The 21,647-nt window shown below is 33.8% G+C and overlaps 2 protein-coding genes across 2 annotated transcripts; both read right to left on the bottom strand.

Annotated features, from left to right (window-relative positions):
• Window positions 1-347: 347 nt before the first annotated feature.
• LOC121248564 (vesicle-associated membrane protein 722-like) lies at window positions 348-4,061 on the bottom strand. The gene is made up of 5 exons (XM_041147059.1): window positions 3,714-4,061; window positions 1,633-1,774; window positions 1,394-1,514; window positions 1,246-1,308; window positions 348-760 (listed from the first exon to the last, which is right to left on the bottom strand). The coding sequence occupies exons 1-5, from the start codon at window positions 3,901-3,903 to the stop codon at window positions 608-610; spliced, it is 669 nt and encodes a 222-aa protein (XP_041002993.1). The 5' UTR covers window positions 3,904-4,061; the 3' UTR covers window positions 348-607.
• Window positions 4,062-11,180: 7,119 nt separating this feature from the next.
• On the bottom strand, window positions 11,181-14,686 carry LOC121248563 (uncharacterized protein At4g13200, chloroplastic-like). The gene is made up of 3 exons (XM_041147058.1): window positions 14,380-14,686; window positions 12,864-13,018; window positions 11,181-11,636 (listed from the first exon to the last, which is right to left on the bottom strand). The coding sequence occupies exons 1-3, from the start codon at window positions 14,606-14,608 to the stop codon at window positions 11,400-11,402; spliced, it is 621 nt and encodes a 206-aa protein (XP_041002992.1). The 5' UTR covers window positions 14,609-14,686; the 3' UTR covers window positions 11,181-11,399.
• Between the last annotated feature and the right edge of the window lie 6,961 nt (window positions 14,687-21,647).

The following is a 21,647-nucleotide window of genomic DNA, read 5'->3' as shown; positions in this document are numbered from 1 at the left end:
ACTAGGGTACCAACATCATAAATACAGCCCAGCCGTACCACTTGCATATTTGAGCATTATGCCGTATAAGCTATGATGTGTATTAATTGGGTGCGCTTCATGTTATCAGATGTAGACCAAGAATAAAGCTAAAATTCAACTTGCTAAGCAAAAGTAGAGATCACTCATATTTTCGACTGGTGTTCAGAAAAATATGTGAAAATAATGTTTGAAGTGGAAAAGAGAGTTATCAACAACTTTAGAGCTTGGTAATGTTTATCCTCTTTTTAAAGGAAATATGAGAATAAATAGTCTCAGTATATATATGCAAAGATCATAAGCTCCAAGTGCCATTTGAAACAATCATCAAATGCAACGCAGTGGTTGACTCCATTTCATTGCTTCAACCTCAATACTAAAAAATGATACTCCTCAACCAGATATGTAATGTAACACATGAATGACCTGCAACAAGCTTAACACACGACATGCGACAGACTTGCTTGAAAAAAACTCGGGGATACAAACTATACAGGCATCATCGTACAACATACAGCAGAAGGTGGACCATGTAACCAAAAACAAAACCATAGGTAAACCAGCATTAATCAAATCGTAGAGCACCAATTCACTTGTGACCACAATTGAAACCACCACAGACGGCGAGAACAATGATTAGAATCAAGGCAATCAGGATACCAAGAACTATCAGCTTTATCTTCATGTTCTGCAACCACATCTTTCTCCTCATCTTGGTTCCTTGCTGCCTGAAATCCTGTGCCTGCAAAAACCACATAGATCAACAATCATATTACAACTGAAGTAAATGGGAGAAAAATCAAGTCAATTCAATATTAATAGATCCTGACGTTACAGAAATTAAAGTCCCCTTTTGGAGAGTTTCTGTCTCCCAAGCCAAAAAAAAAAAAAAAAAAGTTGTGGGAAAAAAGGAAGTATTTATGTTTAGATACAGAGACTGAACAGAAAGTTAACAACGCAAAACTACAGGAATGATTGTTGCAGTTATAGATAAGGCATTGATATACAGATTAAAACAAAAGAAGATCAATACCCATTATCAAAGACATCTTAACTTGGATTGCTCTTTCCATTAATTATATGTTCGTGAACCGTTGTAAACTAGAAATTAAGCCTCTTGATAAGTCGTTTCCAGTATATCTTTTCACATACTACCATCATTCCAAGATAGGGTGGTTAAAAACAAGAAAAAAGGGGGAGAAGAAATGATGATACACAGTTGCTGACCTGAGAACGAAGGTTCTCTGTTTTATCCACCAGAAGCTCGATCTTTTCTCCACGATCAAGAACCTATAAAGAAACTTGGTTAATAAAATGACATAGACCATATAACCTTTGCAACTGGCAAAAGGAAGAGAAAGCAACCCTGCCTTACCTTCTCAATATTTTCCATCATAACTCCTTTAACTTCTGAGACCTGAGCTTTCACTTTGGCCAGCTTGCTGATCTCCTCCGGGTGATCTACACAATACTGCATCTGCTCCTTCAATTTGGGCCTATATCATTAGGCATTAAAGTAATTTATGACATCTAAAGTGAACATCCTATTTTACAGTACATATGTGATATAATTTAAAGGGAAAAAAGGAATGGAGAACAAGAAGACTTGATTACCCAAACTCCTTGTTGAGGCTACTGGCAACTGCAGTTGCAGCCTTTCCCCCACCATATCTTTGGGTAAAATCCTCCTTGATTCGCTCGAGGAAGGCAATTGGAATTTGTCTCCCAACAGCCTCAACTGCAACCACACAGTAAGCTGCAATATTCAAAAGATGAGGTTAGCTCCAATAAAATTATTGTGGCTACAATTAAAGTCCAGAAGTGAGATAAAAGGGAAATAATTATTTTGAACACCAAAACATTACCTCAAAGGAAAACATTACAGAATGAGATATTACTACATAGCTGATTCCTTAAGATTCAAGTATCAAGTCTCTTCTGTCTTCTCTTTTTCAATTGTTACATATACTTTTCTTTCTTTCTTTGTTTCTTTTTTTTTTTTTTTTTTTTTGTAAATCTGAGATTTTTCTTAGCTGGCACAAGTATTTAGCCAATTGAAAGCAAAAGAAGACTTGTAAGAAAAGATTTGGGGGGGGGGGGGGGGGTGGGGTTGTGTGAAACTACGAACCCTTCTTGCAAACATGCCTGCAAGGCAGATATTTCTCTTTCCCTCTCCTGGTGGGTGGGTGGGTGAGGATACATGATTTTAAAGTTATGCTAACCTACATGTTCTGAAAGTAACAAACTTACAAACCCTTGAAACATATGTATATTAATATACATACATATATTTATATATATACATAACATTTAGAAACTATATAGTAGTACATATTAAAGAAACACTCCCCAGCCAAGTATTAATTTTTATTTCACTTCCTCATTCAGATGAATTCAGAATTTACCAAGTCACCAGCATTCACTAAGAAGCAAAAACAAATATAATATGAACGTATGGAGAGATGGAGAGAGAGGTGGGGGGGATGTCTTCGCATGAATAGCATCACTAACAATTAAAAGGTTCACAATCAAGGACAGAAATAGGGCAGGAGGACTCTGTCTATTTACCTCCTTAAAAGGTACCAAACATAGAATGTTATTATAACACGCATCTAATTTGCAACCAAACTCAGGTGCAAACTCAGGAATTTTTATGCACTGGATTTATGAGGATATTGATTTATATGGGTTTTTTGTCATAAACTTCATGTCTCAAACAAAGATTATAATGCAAAGGAGCACTGAATTTGACTTCAACCCACTATATTCCTACTCTCAAATTGTCCATTGACCAATAAAGGTCACTGGATTCTAAAGAATAATGACACCAATAGCACGACTTTATTACTTGTGTATGTGCATCACTTAAGTAGAAACCGTTTTATTGTTCTAGTCTCCAAATTTGTTTTGAAGGATCAATATCCTTTAGAATTATTACTATCTTCCTAACGCTTAGAATTCATAAAGCATCAACCATTATTTTCAAGATAGAAGGATTGGATTCCGTTCTATGAGCATTTACGATTTTCACCAAATCAGCATTTACCACCTCTTCTATTTATTTATCTTTTAATTGGTAAACAAAGAGTTTAATGATAAAGGTAAGCATAGCCCAAGTACACCGCCTCGATATTTATAACATCTTAAAAGTGAAAAATACCGGTATGGCAATGTTTGAGATTCAAGAAGTTCACATGATAGGATACCCCAGGTTTTCTAAACGATTTTAGTAGAAATGAATTGAAAGGAAAAGAATACCTATTTAAAAAAAGTACTTTAAAAGTCGATCTACAGGGGAAGTTGTTCTCCTAATTGTTCTGGTAGCCTTAATGCTGAAAACTTGTCCATTCAGAAACTCCGAATGAACAGTTTCATTTTGGAGATATCGAAATGGCCAGTTTAAAATTGATAAGCTCTAGCGGCAACGAAACAGCACCAAGAGTAAGTGTTAAATTCCCCATTTTACGATAATGACAGCCGCACTTACTCTAAAACAGAAGCTAGCATAAACAGATTCCACGTCTGTCACACAAATGAAACGCAGAGATCACGAAAGAATTCTAAATAAAAAAAAAAACTATATATATATATATGTCTGCACATAGAGGAAACCACAGAGAAATGAAACAAGGAGATGAATGCGTAGGAGATCGGAGGGAAAGGAATCGAAATGAGGGATAAGAGAGGGGAAATACTGAAGCCGTTGTCGACGAGGTAATTGAAAGTGTGTCCGTCGCAGTTGTAGGTGAACCTGTTGTTGGAAGCGGGGAGTTTCTGGAGGCACTGGGAGGCTATGCTGGTGAAGTTGCCGCTGAATTCCGTGTATTCGGCTAGGATCACCGTCCCTCGCGCGACGAAGCTGTAGATCAACGATTGCTGCCCCATGGAATCGATAACCTCAACCCTAATCCTAGGAAAGAAAAGAGAAAGAGAGAGAGGGAGAGCGAGGTAGAGTAGAAGAATCAATGGTTTTATTGTCGAAATCGATCGAGAGAGAGAGAGATGGTTTTTGCTTTTTCCTGAAGGCAGAGAATAGAGATGGTAGCGTGGTTTTGTTTCTTTTCAAATTAGTTTAGCCAATCCTGTAATTGGAGGTGAAATTACTGAAATGCCACGCACTTTCTCGTTGATATATACACTATCAACAGTAACAGTCTTTATCGACTTCTTTGTGTTTTTATTCTAAAAAATGATCATTAATTTAATTTAATTATAAATGGGGAAATCCTTTCCTTTTCTATTGAAAGTATTTGGACGTAACACTTCGTTGCTTTATGAATAAGCAAGCTTAAAATGCTACTCGTGTATTTTTTTTTCCCCCGTATTATAATTATGGTTAATTACATATATATATATAAATAATAGTGAAATAGTATGAATTAAGATATTTTATTAGATTTTGAGAAATGATAGATATAAAAGTTGAATAAAAATATTATAAAGTTAAAAAAATTATTTGAATATAAATTTTTAATATTATTTTTATTTGAAAATTTGAAAAAATAGTATTATTTTTTGTGTTTTGTTTGAGAGTTTGAGAAAGTATTAATGATTCAGTTCTTCTATATACAGTCGGTAGATACAACCAGTGTGCAGTCGTCCATGTCACGTCAGATTTAAAATGATTTCTTTCTCTCTCATCAGCTCTCTCTCTCATAAACTCGGTCTCTCCCTTTCATCAGCTCCAGCAGCTCGATCTCTCTCTCCTCAACTCTCTCTCATCTCTCTCATAAGCTCGGTCTCTCTCTCATCAAGTGTCTCCACGTCAGTCACGTTTGTACGTTGTTTGCACCATGTGCTTGCAACAAGCGTTTTTCTTAATAATTAGATGAAAAAATTAAAAAATTAAAATTGAAAGTGTTTTATATTTAAGTGATGTTTAAGAAATATCTGAGAATATCTTTAGCCACAAAAGCAATCCAACAGACTAATATTGCTTGATATAATTTGTCAGATTATAAAATTACTTTAATTATAAAGTAAATCTAGCGAATCAAATGAAACCACGTCAGTTTGTATGATTGTTTTTGTATAATTCCTTTATGTATGTAGCAATCCTTTTAAGAAATATCTGAAAATATCTATAAATACTTAAAAACAATTGTGTTACCACGCAGGAAAAACTTACCATCATTTCAAAATTTTTAAGCTCAAGCATTAAACAGTTAGAAATGTAAAATATATATATATATATATATATAGAGAGAGAGAGAGAGAGAGAATGAAAAGTTGGGATTGTCACAATAATCCAGCTCCCTTGTTCTCTGCAAAAAAATTATTAGACGTTCTTATTAGCCTAACATTTTCACCATAGCAATGAAATGCTGCAGTATATGAGATTGTAATATTTCTGAATAATCTGTATCAACGTAGCCTTGGATATATAAGACAATTAGATGGGAGAGAGGGATGAATGAGCCTAATATTGCGTATCCAGTAATGATACTCATACAATATATTTTATAATATATTTCATAATACATATAGTAAAATAATGATATTTTTATAAAAATGTTTCTCCTTTTAAAATATTGTTATGTAAAGTATCGTGAAAAGTGATATATGTTTATCATTTTTTATGAAAAAATGATAGCATTCTAATTTCTATGCAATTGAGATTTTATGCATATGATCCATTTTGGGCTCCACTCGTATTTAAGTCATAACCTGACCTTAATTTTACTAACAGTAATATGAATTATGAAATGGTGATACTAAGTTGGTGGTTAGGGATGATGGTCAGGGCTGTACAAAAAATTGTGGCCCTGACCGATCCAATTTTCCGATCCGACAGAAAATACCCGACCATTTTCAATGTTTCTAGTTCGGAAATTTTTGCCCGTTTCAATGTTGGTGGGCATGGATGATGGTTATGATTCTCATGTTCATGACCTCTCTTTCCTCAAACCATATAGGAATAAGCTGCTTTTTATCACTATGCCTACACCAACAACTTCTAGACAAAATGCATTCTCAAAAATGATATTTGCAGTCATAGAATGCATAAGTGCCATACAATTTCTTTAAAAAAAAGCGAGTAAATTGAAACTCACATAAAAAAACTAATTTTTTAATAGTAAATCTTGCTCTTTTTTAAAACGATTGCGTGGCGTTTGTGCACTCCGCAACTGTATATAACATTACTCTTCTTGTTATTACATCTTAATCAAGATGATTTGGAGTAAACCAAAAACTCCTCTCTTTTGAGGGGCCCATCCTTGACCACAGTGACAGAATCAGAAATTGTGTGAAGGAGAGCCAACTTTTTTTACTGTGTGACACATTTATGTAACGAGTAATGCTAGATATAGTCTTAGGGTGTGCAAGCTCTACGCACTTCTTTTGAAAAAAATAGGATCTACTATTAAAAAATTATTTTTTTCATGTGGATCTTAGATTTACCTACTTTTTTCAAAAGGAGTGATCGAGGCTTACACATCCTAGGACTTGAAACATCATTTCTCTTATGTAAATTAAAAAGAGATTGAAAAATCATAAAAACATAACTACAAACTATTTTTCATATAGATAATTAACCTTAGATAATTTTTCTTGTATTTTCACTTTGGATTCCATGCTAAGAAGCTCGATATTGTATAACAAAAAATTTTGGGATTCATATTAATAAGTTTATTATTTCTCATAAATTTAGTTTTAATTTTAATTTTTAAGAGACCAGATCTTTAAAAATAGATAATATATAGAAATTAAACAAAATTTTAAAACTAAAAAAAAAATTAGAGAGAGATATTTCTAGGTATATTAAAATTTTAAAAAAATTTAGAGAGATATGAAGATTATAAATTTTTTGAGAGGGTCATTTTCCATATTTGTAAAATTCAAAAAGCTTTGGGGGGCCAGTATAACGTGGGTACCATCCATTTATTTTTTCAATTCTGCTACAGGTACTCGGCATTGGGTACCTGTTGCGGTCACTTTTATATTATTATTTTAATAATTAAAAAAAACACGATTTCATAAATTTATTATGCGCCAAACTCATCTATGTTTTCATCTCAGAAATCTTAAGAAATCATCTTCATTCCTTGCCAAACTCATCCCTATTTTGCATCAACCATCTCGTCTTCGTGCCGTCGAACTCGTCATGAGGGAAAGTGCCGAGAAGACACGTAACGGCGCGAGGAAAGCGACCATTTTGCTTTTTCCTCATCCACCGTCGCGTTTCATCGCCGTCGTGTGCTTTCCCTCTTTTTCTTTCTTTTTCCCCTTGGCTTCCATTCATCTCATTCCAAAAAAAGTCAAGTCTTTGACTCTGAGGTGAAGGATTCTTTTGGTTTCCTTCTTTGAAAACTCTCCCATCTTTGCCTACCTTATTCCTCAACCCGAAGAACAAGTCTAACTTTCTCTTCCTCTTTCCTATTACTTATTCTTTTTCTACTTCTAGAATCTATATAAAGCTCATTCATTCATCACCCACGAGTCCTGGCTAGTTTTTATCACTGGGTTTTGACAATTCTAAGAGAAATCTCATTTGGGTTTTAGTCCCCCTTTTTTTTTCGAGTTACTGAGTTTTGAGAGTCTAAATTTGTGTTGGGTTTCGAGTGAATCTTGAGTAGCTGATACATTGTTGTGGGAAGAAAAAAATATTCTGCAGGAACTTTGATAGATTGTCTCGGGTGTTTTGATGCGAGTTCAATCCTGAAGATGAGATGAACTGGTGAAGATTTTCTCAGGTGGAGTTCGATTTCTAAAATACTGGTGAACTGGATGGAACTCGATTTCTGAAAGATTTTTACATTTGAAAACACACCGTTTAATTAAACGCACTCTTTAATTAAAGCTGAGGTAGAATTGGTACGTGGGGTGTACGCGTCCTGAATGAAAGTAGCTTTTTTCTTATTTTTTTTCCAGCCTTTTTGCTGAATTATTATAAAAATATATTGTATTAGGTGTGTGTTGGTTTTTTTATTTAATTTTTCAGAAAACATTGTAAGGTTGACAAGTCAATCATCCAATGGATGTTCACGTGAAGCTTAGATTTACACGAGAATGTAACGAGCGTGACAGTGATATTCTACCAATCATATTGCATTTCGAGGATCATGGAATTTCCAGCAACAATTATTTTTCAAAGATAGGTAGGTTGGAAAAATGTCTATAATTCAGAGTATTAAATATTGTAGTTTCCACAAAAATTATAAATTAAAAGGACACGTACCTTGTTTAAAAGAGAATGTTAAGAACTTATAATTAGGTTGCCTTTAGGTAGTAAAATATTTTTAAGTATTCTGTAAATAATAGTAAAAAAATAATAATAAAATATTAAATAATAATAAATAATAAATAAATAATAATAAATAATTATGAAAATACCTCAAATATTCTCGATATCCAAATTAGTCACTATCTTAGCATTATCTCATTTTACTGGTTAGATTAACTTTTTCTAAAAATAAAAATTAAGGGCCATTAACATTGTCGTGCGATGTCATATAGAATGAGATAATGATATTCTTTTTCTAAAATATAAAATAAAAGAAATTCAAAACATAAAACATGTTCTGCATGTACTTATGTTCTTGTTTTTACAGCCTTTCCAATCGTAAGACGACTAGCACATGATTTCTGAAACTGGTGCCAGATTGGCAGCCAGGTAGGACAAGATTGTAGTACCTAGTCGAGGCTGAACTTTGTCCATTCCCTCGCATTTAACAACTAAAATCATGTCTTTATGTCTAATCTAACGTCTATGTACCGATTTTAAATATTGCCAAGAAGCCATCAACACTGATACACTCTTAAAGAAATTAAACTATCAACAAATTATAGTGAGCCTTTTATTATGATCTGATAATCAAAATTATATCATGTCATATATGCTTCATACCTTTTTTTATAAGTAATACTAGATAGATAGTCTAGGATGTGCAAGACCCGCTACTTATTTTGAAAAACAGCAATACTACGTATAGTCTTTATTTGAGAATTGAAATACAAGTCTAGGCAATTTTATCTTTAAAATTACAAAAATATCCTTCCTAAAATGATATTTTTTCTCATTTAATAAAGGGTCTGCACATACAATCCCCAAGTGAAGACTGCAAATAAAATTTCTCATTAAAAAAAAATATAAAATCTCTTATTAAAAGTGAATTTTTTCATATAAATCGTATATTTGCCATTTTTCTTAAAATGAGTACACAAGACTTAAACACTATGAATATATGAATAATTTACCTTTTTTATTAATTGTCAGAATCAAATTTAAAGATACTCATGTTTATCAGTTTTTAATAATGGAAGATTAAACAGTGTCATTAATTCGATGTGTAAAAAATATAATATATATATATTTATTTATTTATTTTTTTTTTCTTTCAATATTTTTATGATGCCGTTGTTGATGAGTTGGCATCTGCGTACGAAGTGTCCAATTTAATTTGTTGTTGTTTTCACGATATCGCGCATAAGGTGAGAGTTTGGGGCGACGTCAACTTTAACCTAGGTTTAATATTAGTTGTTACCTTTGCAGCATAAGATTCCAGCCAGCTCACAAAGACTCAAGCAAGGAATAATTAAAGATATCATTTTCCTCCAAACAAAGAAAAAAAAAGGTATAAATTATCTTTATCCGAAATTAAATTAATCTGTCACACATTTCTAATTAAAATACATAGATACAAATGCTTTATTAGTATAAATTAAATAATCTATGTGATTAGGTAAATCTTCTCAACCAAAAAGTTTAGAGTTTTGCACTCAATGGAGTCATATAAATTGTTAAATTTTAGAAGTTTTTTTTTTTTTTTTTTTTTTTTAATATAAGTATAGGAAAACCGTGGTTACAAACTTCCACTATTGCACCGTTGTACCAAGCCTTATTACAAAAATGAATATGACCTCATTTAAGGCATACCAGCTTTGTCTTCTGCCAAAACACCCCTCACCATTTGTGGTAACTCATTCAAATTATAAAAAATACGAAACTCTCATTGAGATCCTGATTTTGCCAAGCTATCGGCAACTTGATTGACCTCTCTTCTACTTTTTAGTTCTTCAAACTGTTCACATAACTCTCTCAAATACCACAGACAATGCTCTATATTCCCATGCTCATTTCTCACCACTCCTCCTCCATCCTGGCCTGGCACCTACGCACCCATAGTTGCCAGCTTATAATGGAGGGTAAGATTCCAGTGAGTATGCCCAGTTGGGAAGTCTGCTTAGCTTTATGGAACCACGAGTCCACCAAGTATGTCCTGGTAGAGTCTCAAAACTAAGGTTAACACCAAAAAAATTCCAAACTCGACATGACATCTCTCCTAAGCTGAGAACATGATCCAGAGATTCAGCTTGTGGTTTGGAACAGCAGTCACATCTTGAGGCTAAATGAATCTAGAACTTGTTGCAGTCTTAGATCGAAAGGAAGGGCCTTATTAATGCCTTTCCACGTAAATACAGAAACTTTGATGGGCAAGTGTTTATACCATAGGTCCATACCCATTTACACCACTCTACACCTGGGACATGCCCTCTCATCAGCTGCCAGGCTGATTTAACAGAGAATACCCCAGATTTTGAAGCTGCCCAAATCGGAATATCCCTTCCCTTGTTTCAAAGTTAACTTTTGAGAAGCTATTTCATTTGCTTTGCCTGCTCCTAACAGAAATTGCAGCTTCTGTAAATCCCATTCATCATCCTTCACCACTTCACATAGTCTCAAATTTGGAATTGTAGTATCTTCCACTTCATTTGCAAGCCAGCCCGTGCCCCTCCAATCATCAAACCAAAAGGAGGCATTAACTTCTCTAACTAATTATTTAGTATCATCCAACACCTTAGGAAAGAGGGATATTATAGATTTCCAAAGACTTGAATCTTGTTTTGATTGCTTAATGAGAGAAGGATGTTTACCATTGTTATATTTGGCCCTAAAATACTCTGCCCATAGAGATTTAGAATGTAAAAACTGCCACCCTAAGCTATGATTCTTGATGACCCAAGCAAGGATTTTAGAGTTTCACATCAGTGATATTGAATGCAAAGAAGTTATAGAGAGAAGATGAAGATGCTCAATAAAATTTTGGAGATCAATGTACTAAAACCTACATTTTAGTGAGGTTTTCAAAGTTTTACATCACTAACATAGAACCAAAAGAAATTAAAGAAAGAGAAGATCAAGGAACTGAATGAATTTTGAAGATTAATGTACTAAAATTTATTTTTTTAAGTTCTATTTTTTGTATAATAAATAATACATCGTATATAACTAATTTAGTTACACATAATATTTTTTATTTGATAAATTTAACTATTCCCGTGCATTGGACAGGTGACAAGTTTATTAACAAGATGGCCTAAATCAGAAGGAAAAATTCATTATACCATATTCCAGCTAGAGACGCACTCATTAGACGCACTCATAAAACATCATCATCATTCGACACCCCTAAAGCAGGTTCTACCTCATCAGAAGCACCAGGATCCGACTCGGCTGTCGGGGTATTCAGACCCGGTGGTGAAGTAACTGGACTAATTGAATCTGTGGCTGGGGCTATATCTATTGTAGTAGACTTCGATGTAATGAGGCCTTGTGCCTCCATGGCCTCCCTTGCTGCTTTCTCCTTGGCTCTTTTGGCTCTTTCCAACACCTCGTCCTGCCAATAATAAACGAATAAATAGGCCATTTCAAACATTGAGGGATAGGTGCTATGCTTCTTATTCAAAACTAATAAAAAAAGTGCCCTTAAGAAGTTGTTTCAAATAAATGGTTGATCTTCACGATTCTCATTGACCAACAAAGATTTCTTTAACCCTGAGGATTTTTCAAATAAATGATAGGCATATGGTAAAATGGAGTTCTTGAGCAGTGATTAAGGTATTTTTCACACGTATAGCTATTGTTGCTCATTCAGAATCCAATTACATAACTTCAAAAATAAATGGTTTTAGTTTGAAGTGGACTGGCATACAAAGTCGACTGATTACAACATTCCTAACAGAAACTCGAGTGACAAATTTATCAAGGTTGGTTGTTCTACATTTGTGACGGACTTTCTGCAGGGGATTGATAAATGCAATCAAATTCGCAATTCTAAACCCCAAGATCATTTTGAGTCTCAATCAATCTAAGAGGGGAAAAAGTTTCTCATCTTGGCGAGTTATAATATCAGATTAATAGATTTAAAATAGAGCCCCCATAAAACACAGAAATCAAAATCCATTTCTGTAGCACAAGAATGTCAATAACAACTAATTTCATCATGATGGTTAAAAATGGATTCTTTCATCACTTCTACATGCTGTTTCCAAGCTATAGATACGGTTCCTTGCCAAAAACCACTATTATGGTCACCTTGCTATTCAAGTTCGTCCAAGGGATAGGTGTAATTATTTTTCCTTCTTTTTCCAATAGAATAATAATACCTGGTAAAGTGTTAGCTTTCTTCTCCGAAATATACAACGGCTTTTTAATTACTACATACTTTTACTTGTCCACAATAGAAAACAAGCTATATGTGATTTCCCAAGAGATTTGAACTATAATAAAGCAAACTAATATATATTTTTTTTTTTATTGGCACCGGGTGTCCAGGAACATCGTCCCAACTAATCTCGGGGAGTGCACAGGCCCTCAGCAAGGAGTTTCCCGCAAATGCACCTCGGGTAATTTAAGGGGAAAATCCCCCAGTCCAATAGACCTTAGAGATTGTTTGCAACCAAGGGGATTTGAACCTTAGACCAAGGGGGAGCATACCCCCAAGCCCAAGACCTTTACCACTTGAGCCAACCCCTAAGGGTTATAAAGCAAACAACATAAAAGAAGATAGAATGTAGCTTAAAATAAGCAATGAATCTATGGCATAACTTGAATTGCACACTACCTGGAAATCCTGCACTTGCTTTTGTTGCTCGGCTTGCAGACGACTAATTGCACCCAAAATCTCTCCCACTGTAGACTCAATTCGTTCATTTAGGGCTTCTGCTAGAGCTTTTCCCAAGAAAAATGCATCCAAAACACTCCTGCTGTCACTATCACCTGCAGGATTCAGTAACTCACTTGTTTGCAAGAGAACAGAAGAAAAAAATTACCGTGCACTAGAAATGTTATATAAACAGTCAAATCATTTTTGAGCAAAGAAAAATTCTTCCAATTAATTTAAGTTTCCGTATTTATCACATCCTCTCTTCCAGGGAAGTGACTCATCTAAAGCCAAAAACATCACCAACGTATTTGCTGAGGCATTAAATCCAGGGTAGCTAAAAGCAAAAAACCTTCTTGCATCATGATTCATGAAAACAAAACAGCTGGCCACATGGGTGAAGTTGCAAGGTTTATACTACTATCCTTCCCCCTCCCCCCTCCTGTAGATCCACTTCCTTGAATGACATCCCAGCTTATTAATTCTACAAATTTCTTTCCCTCCGCCTCTGCTTGTCTATAAATTTAAAAGTTCATCATTCACAAAGTACAAGATTTACAAACTCCATACGAAGCTAAGCTTTCGGGTTACTCAAAGCTAACAAAGCACTAGTAGTGAATTAGGCATAGTCAAATTTTGGCCAAACTTTAGCTAGTTTACTTAAAAGACATCTACATCAAACTAGGCAAGTGTACAGTAATTTCAACCACCATGATTTTAGCTGGTCAAATCTAGCCAACCCAAATCCGTGGCCAAATTATTTTTTGGCAATAAAATATTCTTCCCGCTGGAATTCACTCACTCTCGCGGTACCGGCCGATATTTCGGCCTGTGTTTTTTTTTTTTTTTTTTCATTTTTTCAAACTACAAACTTATTTTTTAACCCTTAATTCAGACTAGACTATTTATAATTTATATATATATGTATTTGTATAAAAATTTATTTATATATAGACTATTATTTTAGAATATAATTTTTATATATATTTATATATATAATTTATTTATAGATCGACTATCCCGAAACGTTATCCCGAAACGCTATCCCGAAACGGTACCGGTACTGAAATATTTCGTTCCAGTGCCTTGACCGGTACGGTATTCAAAACATTGTATTACACAACAAAGTGAGCAGATGATAAATACAGAAAAAGGAATAAATCTAAGATGGAAAGCAGTAATGAACCAACCTCTTAAAGTTTAGGAATTGGAATACAGAGTAATGTATCCCATCCTTGAAATCAAAGAGCAATTACCATATAATTATCGAACACACATGAAATATCAAGTTGTCTCATATCCTCAATCACAGAAACAACTCCCTTAACAGTTTCGTAAGAAACCCCTCCAGATGGTTTAACAACTCACTACTTTTAACTTATTTCACCACACCAAAGCAACCTACTAATAGCCATTTTTATTTTTTACCGTTAATTTTTTCCAAAAAAAAAAATTGAAGAAGCAAAGGATATTGTACCAGAGCCAGAACCCCCGGGTCGGGTGCTGCTATTGCAACATATTCTGATTCTATGAGATTCTTTCGCTACAGAAAATCTGAGACCTCTGGTCTTGAGATTTGAGGAAGATAGAGCACGAGGAAAGAGTGAATTGGAGGCATAGTAATGATGGGTAGTTTGTGGTATAGACGATGAAGAAGAAAACGTGGGTTGGGAAGCTGAAGCTGAAGCCGAAACCCCACTACTCATTTTTTTTCCCCCAGTATGTAAAAATCCCTGCTTCCTGTTCTGTCTCTCTATGTTTCTCAAATCAAACGCAATAAAAGAGCTTTTATTTTATTTTTTTTAAAAGAATTATTTTTTAAAGCAGAAATAAACATCATTGGATGGCCGCTCGTAGTAGAGGGTTGAATGGTCCACGAACAATGCCCAATAAAATTAAATTAAACAAAACGAACCCTCGTTATGGTCTCTGTTTTCCTTTTGGAACCTGAGTGGATTTTGGTAGATCAGTGTTGGAGTTTTTGATGATTGGACCTGAGTCAGATGAGAGTGTTTGCTAAGTTTGGGACCCATGCGTTTGTGTACATGGGCATGAATAATAACACTTTCATGACACTTTCACAAACTCACTTTTAAAAAGGTATAGGTTAAAACATGGGAGCTCAACCCCACGGTGAGCATGGCAGCCCAGCCCAAACAGAGCAGTTTCATTTGATTACTAAGGTGATTTTAGATCTTAAATTTATTTTAATTCATCTCAACTCATTATTATAATTTTTTAAATTTTAATAATAAAGATAATAAAAAATTTAATTTTTTAAAATTTTAAAATAATAATAATATTAAAAAATAATATTTTAACAATATTTTATCATTTCAATTCAACATCCAAACGCAATCTAAATAACAAAAGAATAAGTATATATTGAGAAAATGTACGTACGGAAAGATACGTATTTTCTGATTCGTTCACTTTCTCCATGCTTAATGCATATCTGCCACCTTTCTAATTCCCCATTCCTTCAATTTTTCGTTTTTTTTTTTTTTTTATTTCATTCTTCTGTTTTTGGCAATTTGTAAAAAAAGAAAAGGTAGAAGCTTGCCCTTACGAGTTTGGCATATCATGAAAGGCACGGCAGTTAATTAGTTAGTTGATTAAGATATTAATTCGATTTATAAAATAATACATATTATATATAGTTGTAGAGTACGTAAATATTGTATAATTATTTTAAAAAAAATTATGATCTATTATTAAAAAAAAATTTATATAAATCTCATATTTATTTTTTTTAAATAATTATATGATATTTATATACTCACAACTATAAATATTATTTTTAATACAAATTATATAAAATAGTATGAGTTTTCTCTCTAACTAGTAAAAATGATAAAAATTTTCAAAAAAAAAAATGGGACTTATAGCTAGCTAGGTAGGTAGGGACATGATTTGACCCCAATCACGCACCTAAGAAGAAAATTACGTACAAAGCAATAAAGCAAGCCACGTACCTTGCCTATATATGCTAGGGTTTTAATAGGCCACATACATTAACTTTTAATTACAAGCCCTTATCTTATATTTGGTTTGATTTTTCAACTTATACCGATTTATATCAATTCATCATTATAATATTTTTAAATTTTAATATAAAATATAATAAATAATTTAATTTTTTTAAATCTTAAAATAATAAAAATATTTAAAAAATAATATTTTAATAATATTTTATCATCTCAACTCAACTCAATTCAATTCAACTCAGTTCAACATCTAAACGCGGCTTAATCTTCTTATACAGCTTCTCCATTCTCCTTATAATAAATATTATTATTTATATTGTTAATTTCCAATATACGTTCTAATATTGATAGGATCGAAAAGCTACACGTACATTAATAAATATTACCAATGAGACTCTATATATGCTCCATAAAATTAAATATTAAGATGTCTCCACGATTACAAAAGTCGATGGAGGTCCTCACTGTCGGATCATATATCCACTCACTTTTGCTTACCTCGATCCGTATCTCACGTTATATATATATATATATATTATATATATATATAGCAATTGTAATGATACTTGTTGCCAGACAAATGGTAAGACAATCCATGTCTTGTCCAAATCTGAAGAACAAGAAAACCTATTGCTAACCTTGATTTTTCAAATAACAAATCCTGAGCTTAAGGAAGAATATCTTCTTAAATTAAGAAAGACTATGGCTCATCAAGAACCAGAGTCTTCTAAGCAAAGGATTAGTTTTCAAGAAACCTTGGAAAGATTTCAAAAGAAAAAATCCAAGGAAATTTCTACAAATGATTTACAACACGAAATAAATCTTGTTAAAAAAGAAATCGTTCAACTCAGATCTGAGGTAAACAACCTTAAGTCTAAAAATGAAATTCTAAAATAAGAATTTTTAGTGTTTAAAATCGATAAACAACTTGATCAGGATATTTCTTCTGACAATGAGCAAACAAATGATTATGGTTCAAGCCAACATGAGTTAGTTGCTGATAACCAGATTTGTTTAATCCATCATATCATTCCTCTAAAATGGTTTTCAAGAGTTACCATCGTGGTTGCCCATGATTTTCAATTTTCTGTTGTTGCTATGATTAATTCCGGATCAGACCTGAATTGCGTTCAGGAAGGACTCATTCCTAGTAAATATTTTGAAAAATCATCTGAAAGATTATTTTCTGTAAATGGATCTCAGATGAAGATCACATATGAACTTAACAACGCTCATGTTTGTCAAAATAATGTTTGCTTTAAAATCCCTTCTGTGTTAATTAAAAACATGTCTGATAAAGTGATTTTAGGCATTCCATTTATTTCTGCTTTATATCTTTTTTTGACTGAAAAATATGGTATTACTACCGACCCTTTTAGTCAAAAGGTCAAATTCAAATTTGCATCTCGACAAGAGATTGATCAAGATAAAAGTTTGAAATCTTTACATTTTGTAAAACAAAAACATCTGAATTTCCTTCAGCAGGAAATCAGATACAAAAAGATTTCTGAACAATTATCTTCGTCAATTTTAATTTCAAAAATTGATAATTTTAACAAGCGTCTTATTTTTTATGTTTGTTCTGATTTACCAAATGCTTTTTGGCATAGGAAGAAACACATCGTTTCTCTTCCCTATATAAAAAATTTGGATGAAAACACTATCCCCACTAAAGCCAGACTAATTCAGATGATTAGTCAGACTTTAGAATTCTGCAAAAAGGAAATTGCAGATCTTTTGAAAAAAGGCATAATTAGAGATAGCAAGTCCCCTTGGTCTTGTCCAGCCTTTTATGTCCGAAAAAATGCTGACTAGAAAGAGGCACCCCTCGTCTAGTCATTAATTACAAACCTTTGAATAAAGTCTTGCAGTGGATTAGGTACCCTATTCCCAACAAAAATGACTTAATTCATAGGTTGAGTGATGTTATAGTCTTTTCCAAATTTGACATCAAATCTGAGTTTTGGCAAATCCAGATAGCCGAGTCAGACCGGTACAAGACAGCCTTTGTAACCCCCTTCGGTCATTTCGAATGGAATGTAATGCCATTCAGTCTCAAAAATGCTCCTAGTGAGTTCCAACATATCATGAACGACGTTTTCAACTCGTTCTCTGCTTTTACCATCGTCTATATAGATGATGTCCTTGTTTTTTCGAAATCTATTGATGAACACTGGAAACACTTGAATTTGTTTCTAGACATCATTAGACTCAATGATCTTGTCGTCTCTGTGAAAAAGATCAAACTATTTCAAACCAAGATCAGATTCCTTGGTTATGATATTTCTGAAAGGAAAATCAGGCCTATCCAAAGAGCCATTGATTTTGCCGACAAATTCCCTGATGTCATTCTTGACAAAAATCAATTACAGAGATTTTTAGGATCTCTTAATTATGTTGCTGATTTCTACAAGGATATGAGGAAACAATGTCGTCCCTTGTTCAAACGACTTCTTTCTAATCCTCCCCCTTGGACAGAAATCTATACTAAAATCGTGAGGAAAATCAAAGCACATGTCAAGACTCTTCTGTGCCTTAGTATCCCCACTTCCAATTCATTTAAAATTGTTGAAACAGATGCCTCAAACATTGGTTATGGTAGCATTCTGAAACAATCTGTTTCACCAGATTTTTCTGAACAAATTGTTCGTTTCCATTCTGGAACCTGGAATCCTGCACAAGAGAAATATAGTACTATTAAACAAAAAATTTTATCTATAGTACTATGTATTTCTAAATTTCAATCTGATTTGTTAAACAAGAAATTTTTACTTCGTATTGATTGCATGAGTGCTAAGTTTGTTTTAGAAAAAGATGTTGAAAACATTGCATCAAAACATATTTTTGCACGATGACAAGGTATTTTAAGTGTTTTTGATTTTAATATTGAATACATCAAAGGCATTGATAATTTTATCCCTGATTTTCTTACCAGAGAGTTCTTGCAGATACCCAACCATGAGCGTAAGCAAGAAGAAAGGAAAAGAGAAACAAAGAGTGAACCCCCCACCTCCAATACCCAGTATAAAACTCATCAAGAATGAGTCTGGATCTTCCATTGTGCCCAGTGCCTCCTCAACAGCACTGGATATTGCCAATAGGTTCACACCTCTTGGTAAAATTGTGCAATCGGCGACCTTCGCGTCTACGGTTTCTACACCTTTTGATCCATATGCGAAAGCAATTGCATCAAAAAGTCCTACTTTGATAACTCCTCAGTTTTTCCTCCCAAAAGGAAAATCTGAATATTTGAAGAAGCCATTTCTTACTCATCTATTTCATATAGAACCTAACCGTTCTAATTTAACAGATCCGTTCAAAATAGCCTCTTCCTATTTACCCCATAATTTTCACTGGATACTTGAAGATTCCTCCAAAACTCTCCAGTACTATTCCAGTATCTTGATTCTCACCAACTCTCTTGTCATAAAACCCATTTATGATAAGAATGATTCCACTAAATTAATTTACCACAGTGCTTATATCCTCCGAGTCATGACAGAAGACCAATGGGGAACAAACCCATGGACTCCCAAAAGACTCTCAGACTCTGCACTGAGTTATAATTATTTTGATTACATAACTGTCTGGAGACGTTTCATGTTCTTTCAGGTACCTGATATGAGCCATTCATGATTCATCAATTTTGATACAAGATTCAAAGGAACTTTCCCCCACTGGTTTCTCCAATGGTGGGACCAATTCGAATTAATTCCACAAAATCTTCCTGAGCAGCTCGCCAGAGCTTTTACATTTTATCAACAAGTTGCTGGTACAAAACTGAACCGGCATTCACAGATATTTCCTTATGAGCTCCATTTTTGCAAGAACTACAAACTACCGTGGATTTTTAAATGGACTTATGAGAAAAATGCTGATATAATTGACCAAGCTTATTTCACAAAATGGTGGGATAGGTTTGGATATACTGAAAAAGTGATCAACTAGATGATTAAAGATTTCCCTCAAGTTGCTCCTGATTTGCAAGACAAGAAGGAATTTCCAGCAATCAAAACTGGTTCACCAGTCCCCGAATACCCCCTGATAGTTCGGGCCCCTAATTCACCAACTGCTTCATCAAGAGGAAAAGCCACCAGCTCATCTTTAAAGAAATCTTCTAAGTCTGCTAAAGATAATATCCTCAACAGACTTGGTAAAAAAGATTTAATAAAATTATTGGAGCAACAACTGTCTAAGTCTACGAGTAATAATTCTGAAAACGATGAGAATTCAGAAGCATCCTCAGAGGCTTCATACAGTAATATATTTGGTCATGATTCAGAAGGTATTCCAAAGCTGGAAGACGATTGACTACTACTTGAGTTCAAAGAAGACCGACCACAGTCCTCTTTGAGATATTCGTCACCTTGTGCTTAAAGCAGCCGCCCACAGAGACAGCTGGAAGACACAGAGACGACTGAATGGTATTTTGTCATTTTGTGCCTAAAGCAGCCGCCCACGAGGACAGCTGGAAAGACACAATAATGATACCCTGAGCCCCGTGCCTAAACAGTTCTCACTGTTTACTCACAGATTGATTTACTGTCTTACTTTAATAATTGTAAACAGGAACTCCTTATGCTATGAAAGGAGAACCTTATTCTGAGCTAAGGCAGAACTCAAACCAGAACTAACTCGAGAGAAACACTTCTGATCCTCTCTACCCTATTCTTGAGTCTCCTTATTTACCCTAATTTCTGTAAGTGCAAATCTGCACTACCTTGCGTCTGTAATTACTTTAAGCTTGTTAATTTTAATAAAGTTTATATGTTTATTACAATTAATTTTACATACTCATATATGCATATGGCCGGTTTAACCGCCTGTTTATTTTATGCTTGCATAATTTAATTATTGTGCAATTTATTCAGTCTCTTCCATTCCCTTCCTTCTCTTCTTCTTCAGTCAGCTTCAGCTTTCCTTGTTTCCGCTGTTTTGGTATATATATATATATACATATATATATATATATATATATATATATATATATAAGTTCCTCATAAGTGGATCCCTTCTGTCTTGCAAATATTTTCTCTTTAAACCTTATATATAGGGGTTTAGGTCTCTTTGAATAATTCATGAGGGTATTGGCCAGCAATATATATATTTTCGATGATCAAAGCAAAATTAGCCTAAATCTCTCTCTCTCTCTCTCTCTCTCTCTCTCTCTTTCTCTCTCTCTCTCTCTCTCTCTCTCTCTCTCTATATATATAATATAATGCCTCAAATATCTATCGTTTCTTAGTTTCTAATTTCCTTCCTTTTTTTTGGGTACTGTTAGTTCGTGTTTTGTCGACTATTTTCCACCTTAATTATTTTGGTTTGACGTCTTTGCGTGTTTGGCTGGCAATATTTATTATTTAAGAAACGCTTTAATGATTTGGATATCATATATAGTACATGATGTCTCTTTTTCTAATTCTGATCTGCTTTCACTCATCATCTCTCCCTTTCAATGGTTGAAAGTATCGGCACAAAAAGAGGCACCGTGCATGGGGAGCTAGGGTTTTGGGTGCATGCATGAGTAACTTTGTTGTTTTCTTTTCGGAGATTAATAGTTCTAAAATAAAAGACTTTTTCTTTTTTACTCAAAATTTTCAATGAGTAATTACAACAAAAACACCTAATATTTAATAGGTTTACAAGAATTTCCCAAGAACATTATCTGAAAAAACTATACGGAGGCTGTCCATATTACATGCAATTAGCCTAATAAAAAATAATAATGAACTTGGGAATTGGTCAATTTTCACGGTTT

This window comes from Juglans microcarpa x Juglans regia, chromosome 2D, assembly GCF_004785595.1.
Source record: "Juglans microcarpa x Juglans regia isolate MS1-56 chromosome 2D, Jm3101_v1.0, whole genome shotgun sequence".
NCBI classification, from domain to species: domain Eukaryota; kingdom Viridiplantae; phylum Streptophyta; class Magnoliopsida; order Fagales; family Juglandaceae; genus Juglans; species Juglans microcarpa x Juglans regia.
This window is presented reverse-complemented; position numbering and strand designations above follow the sequence as displayed.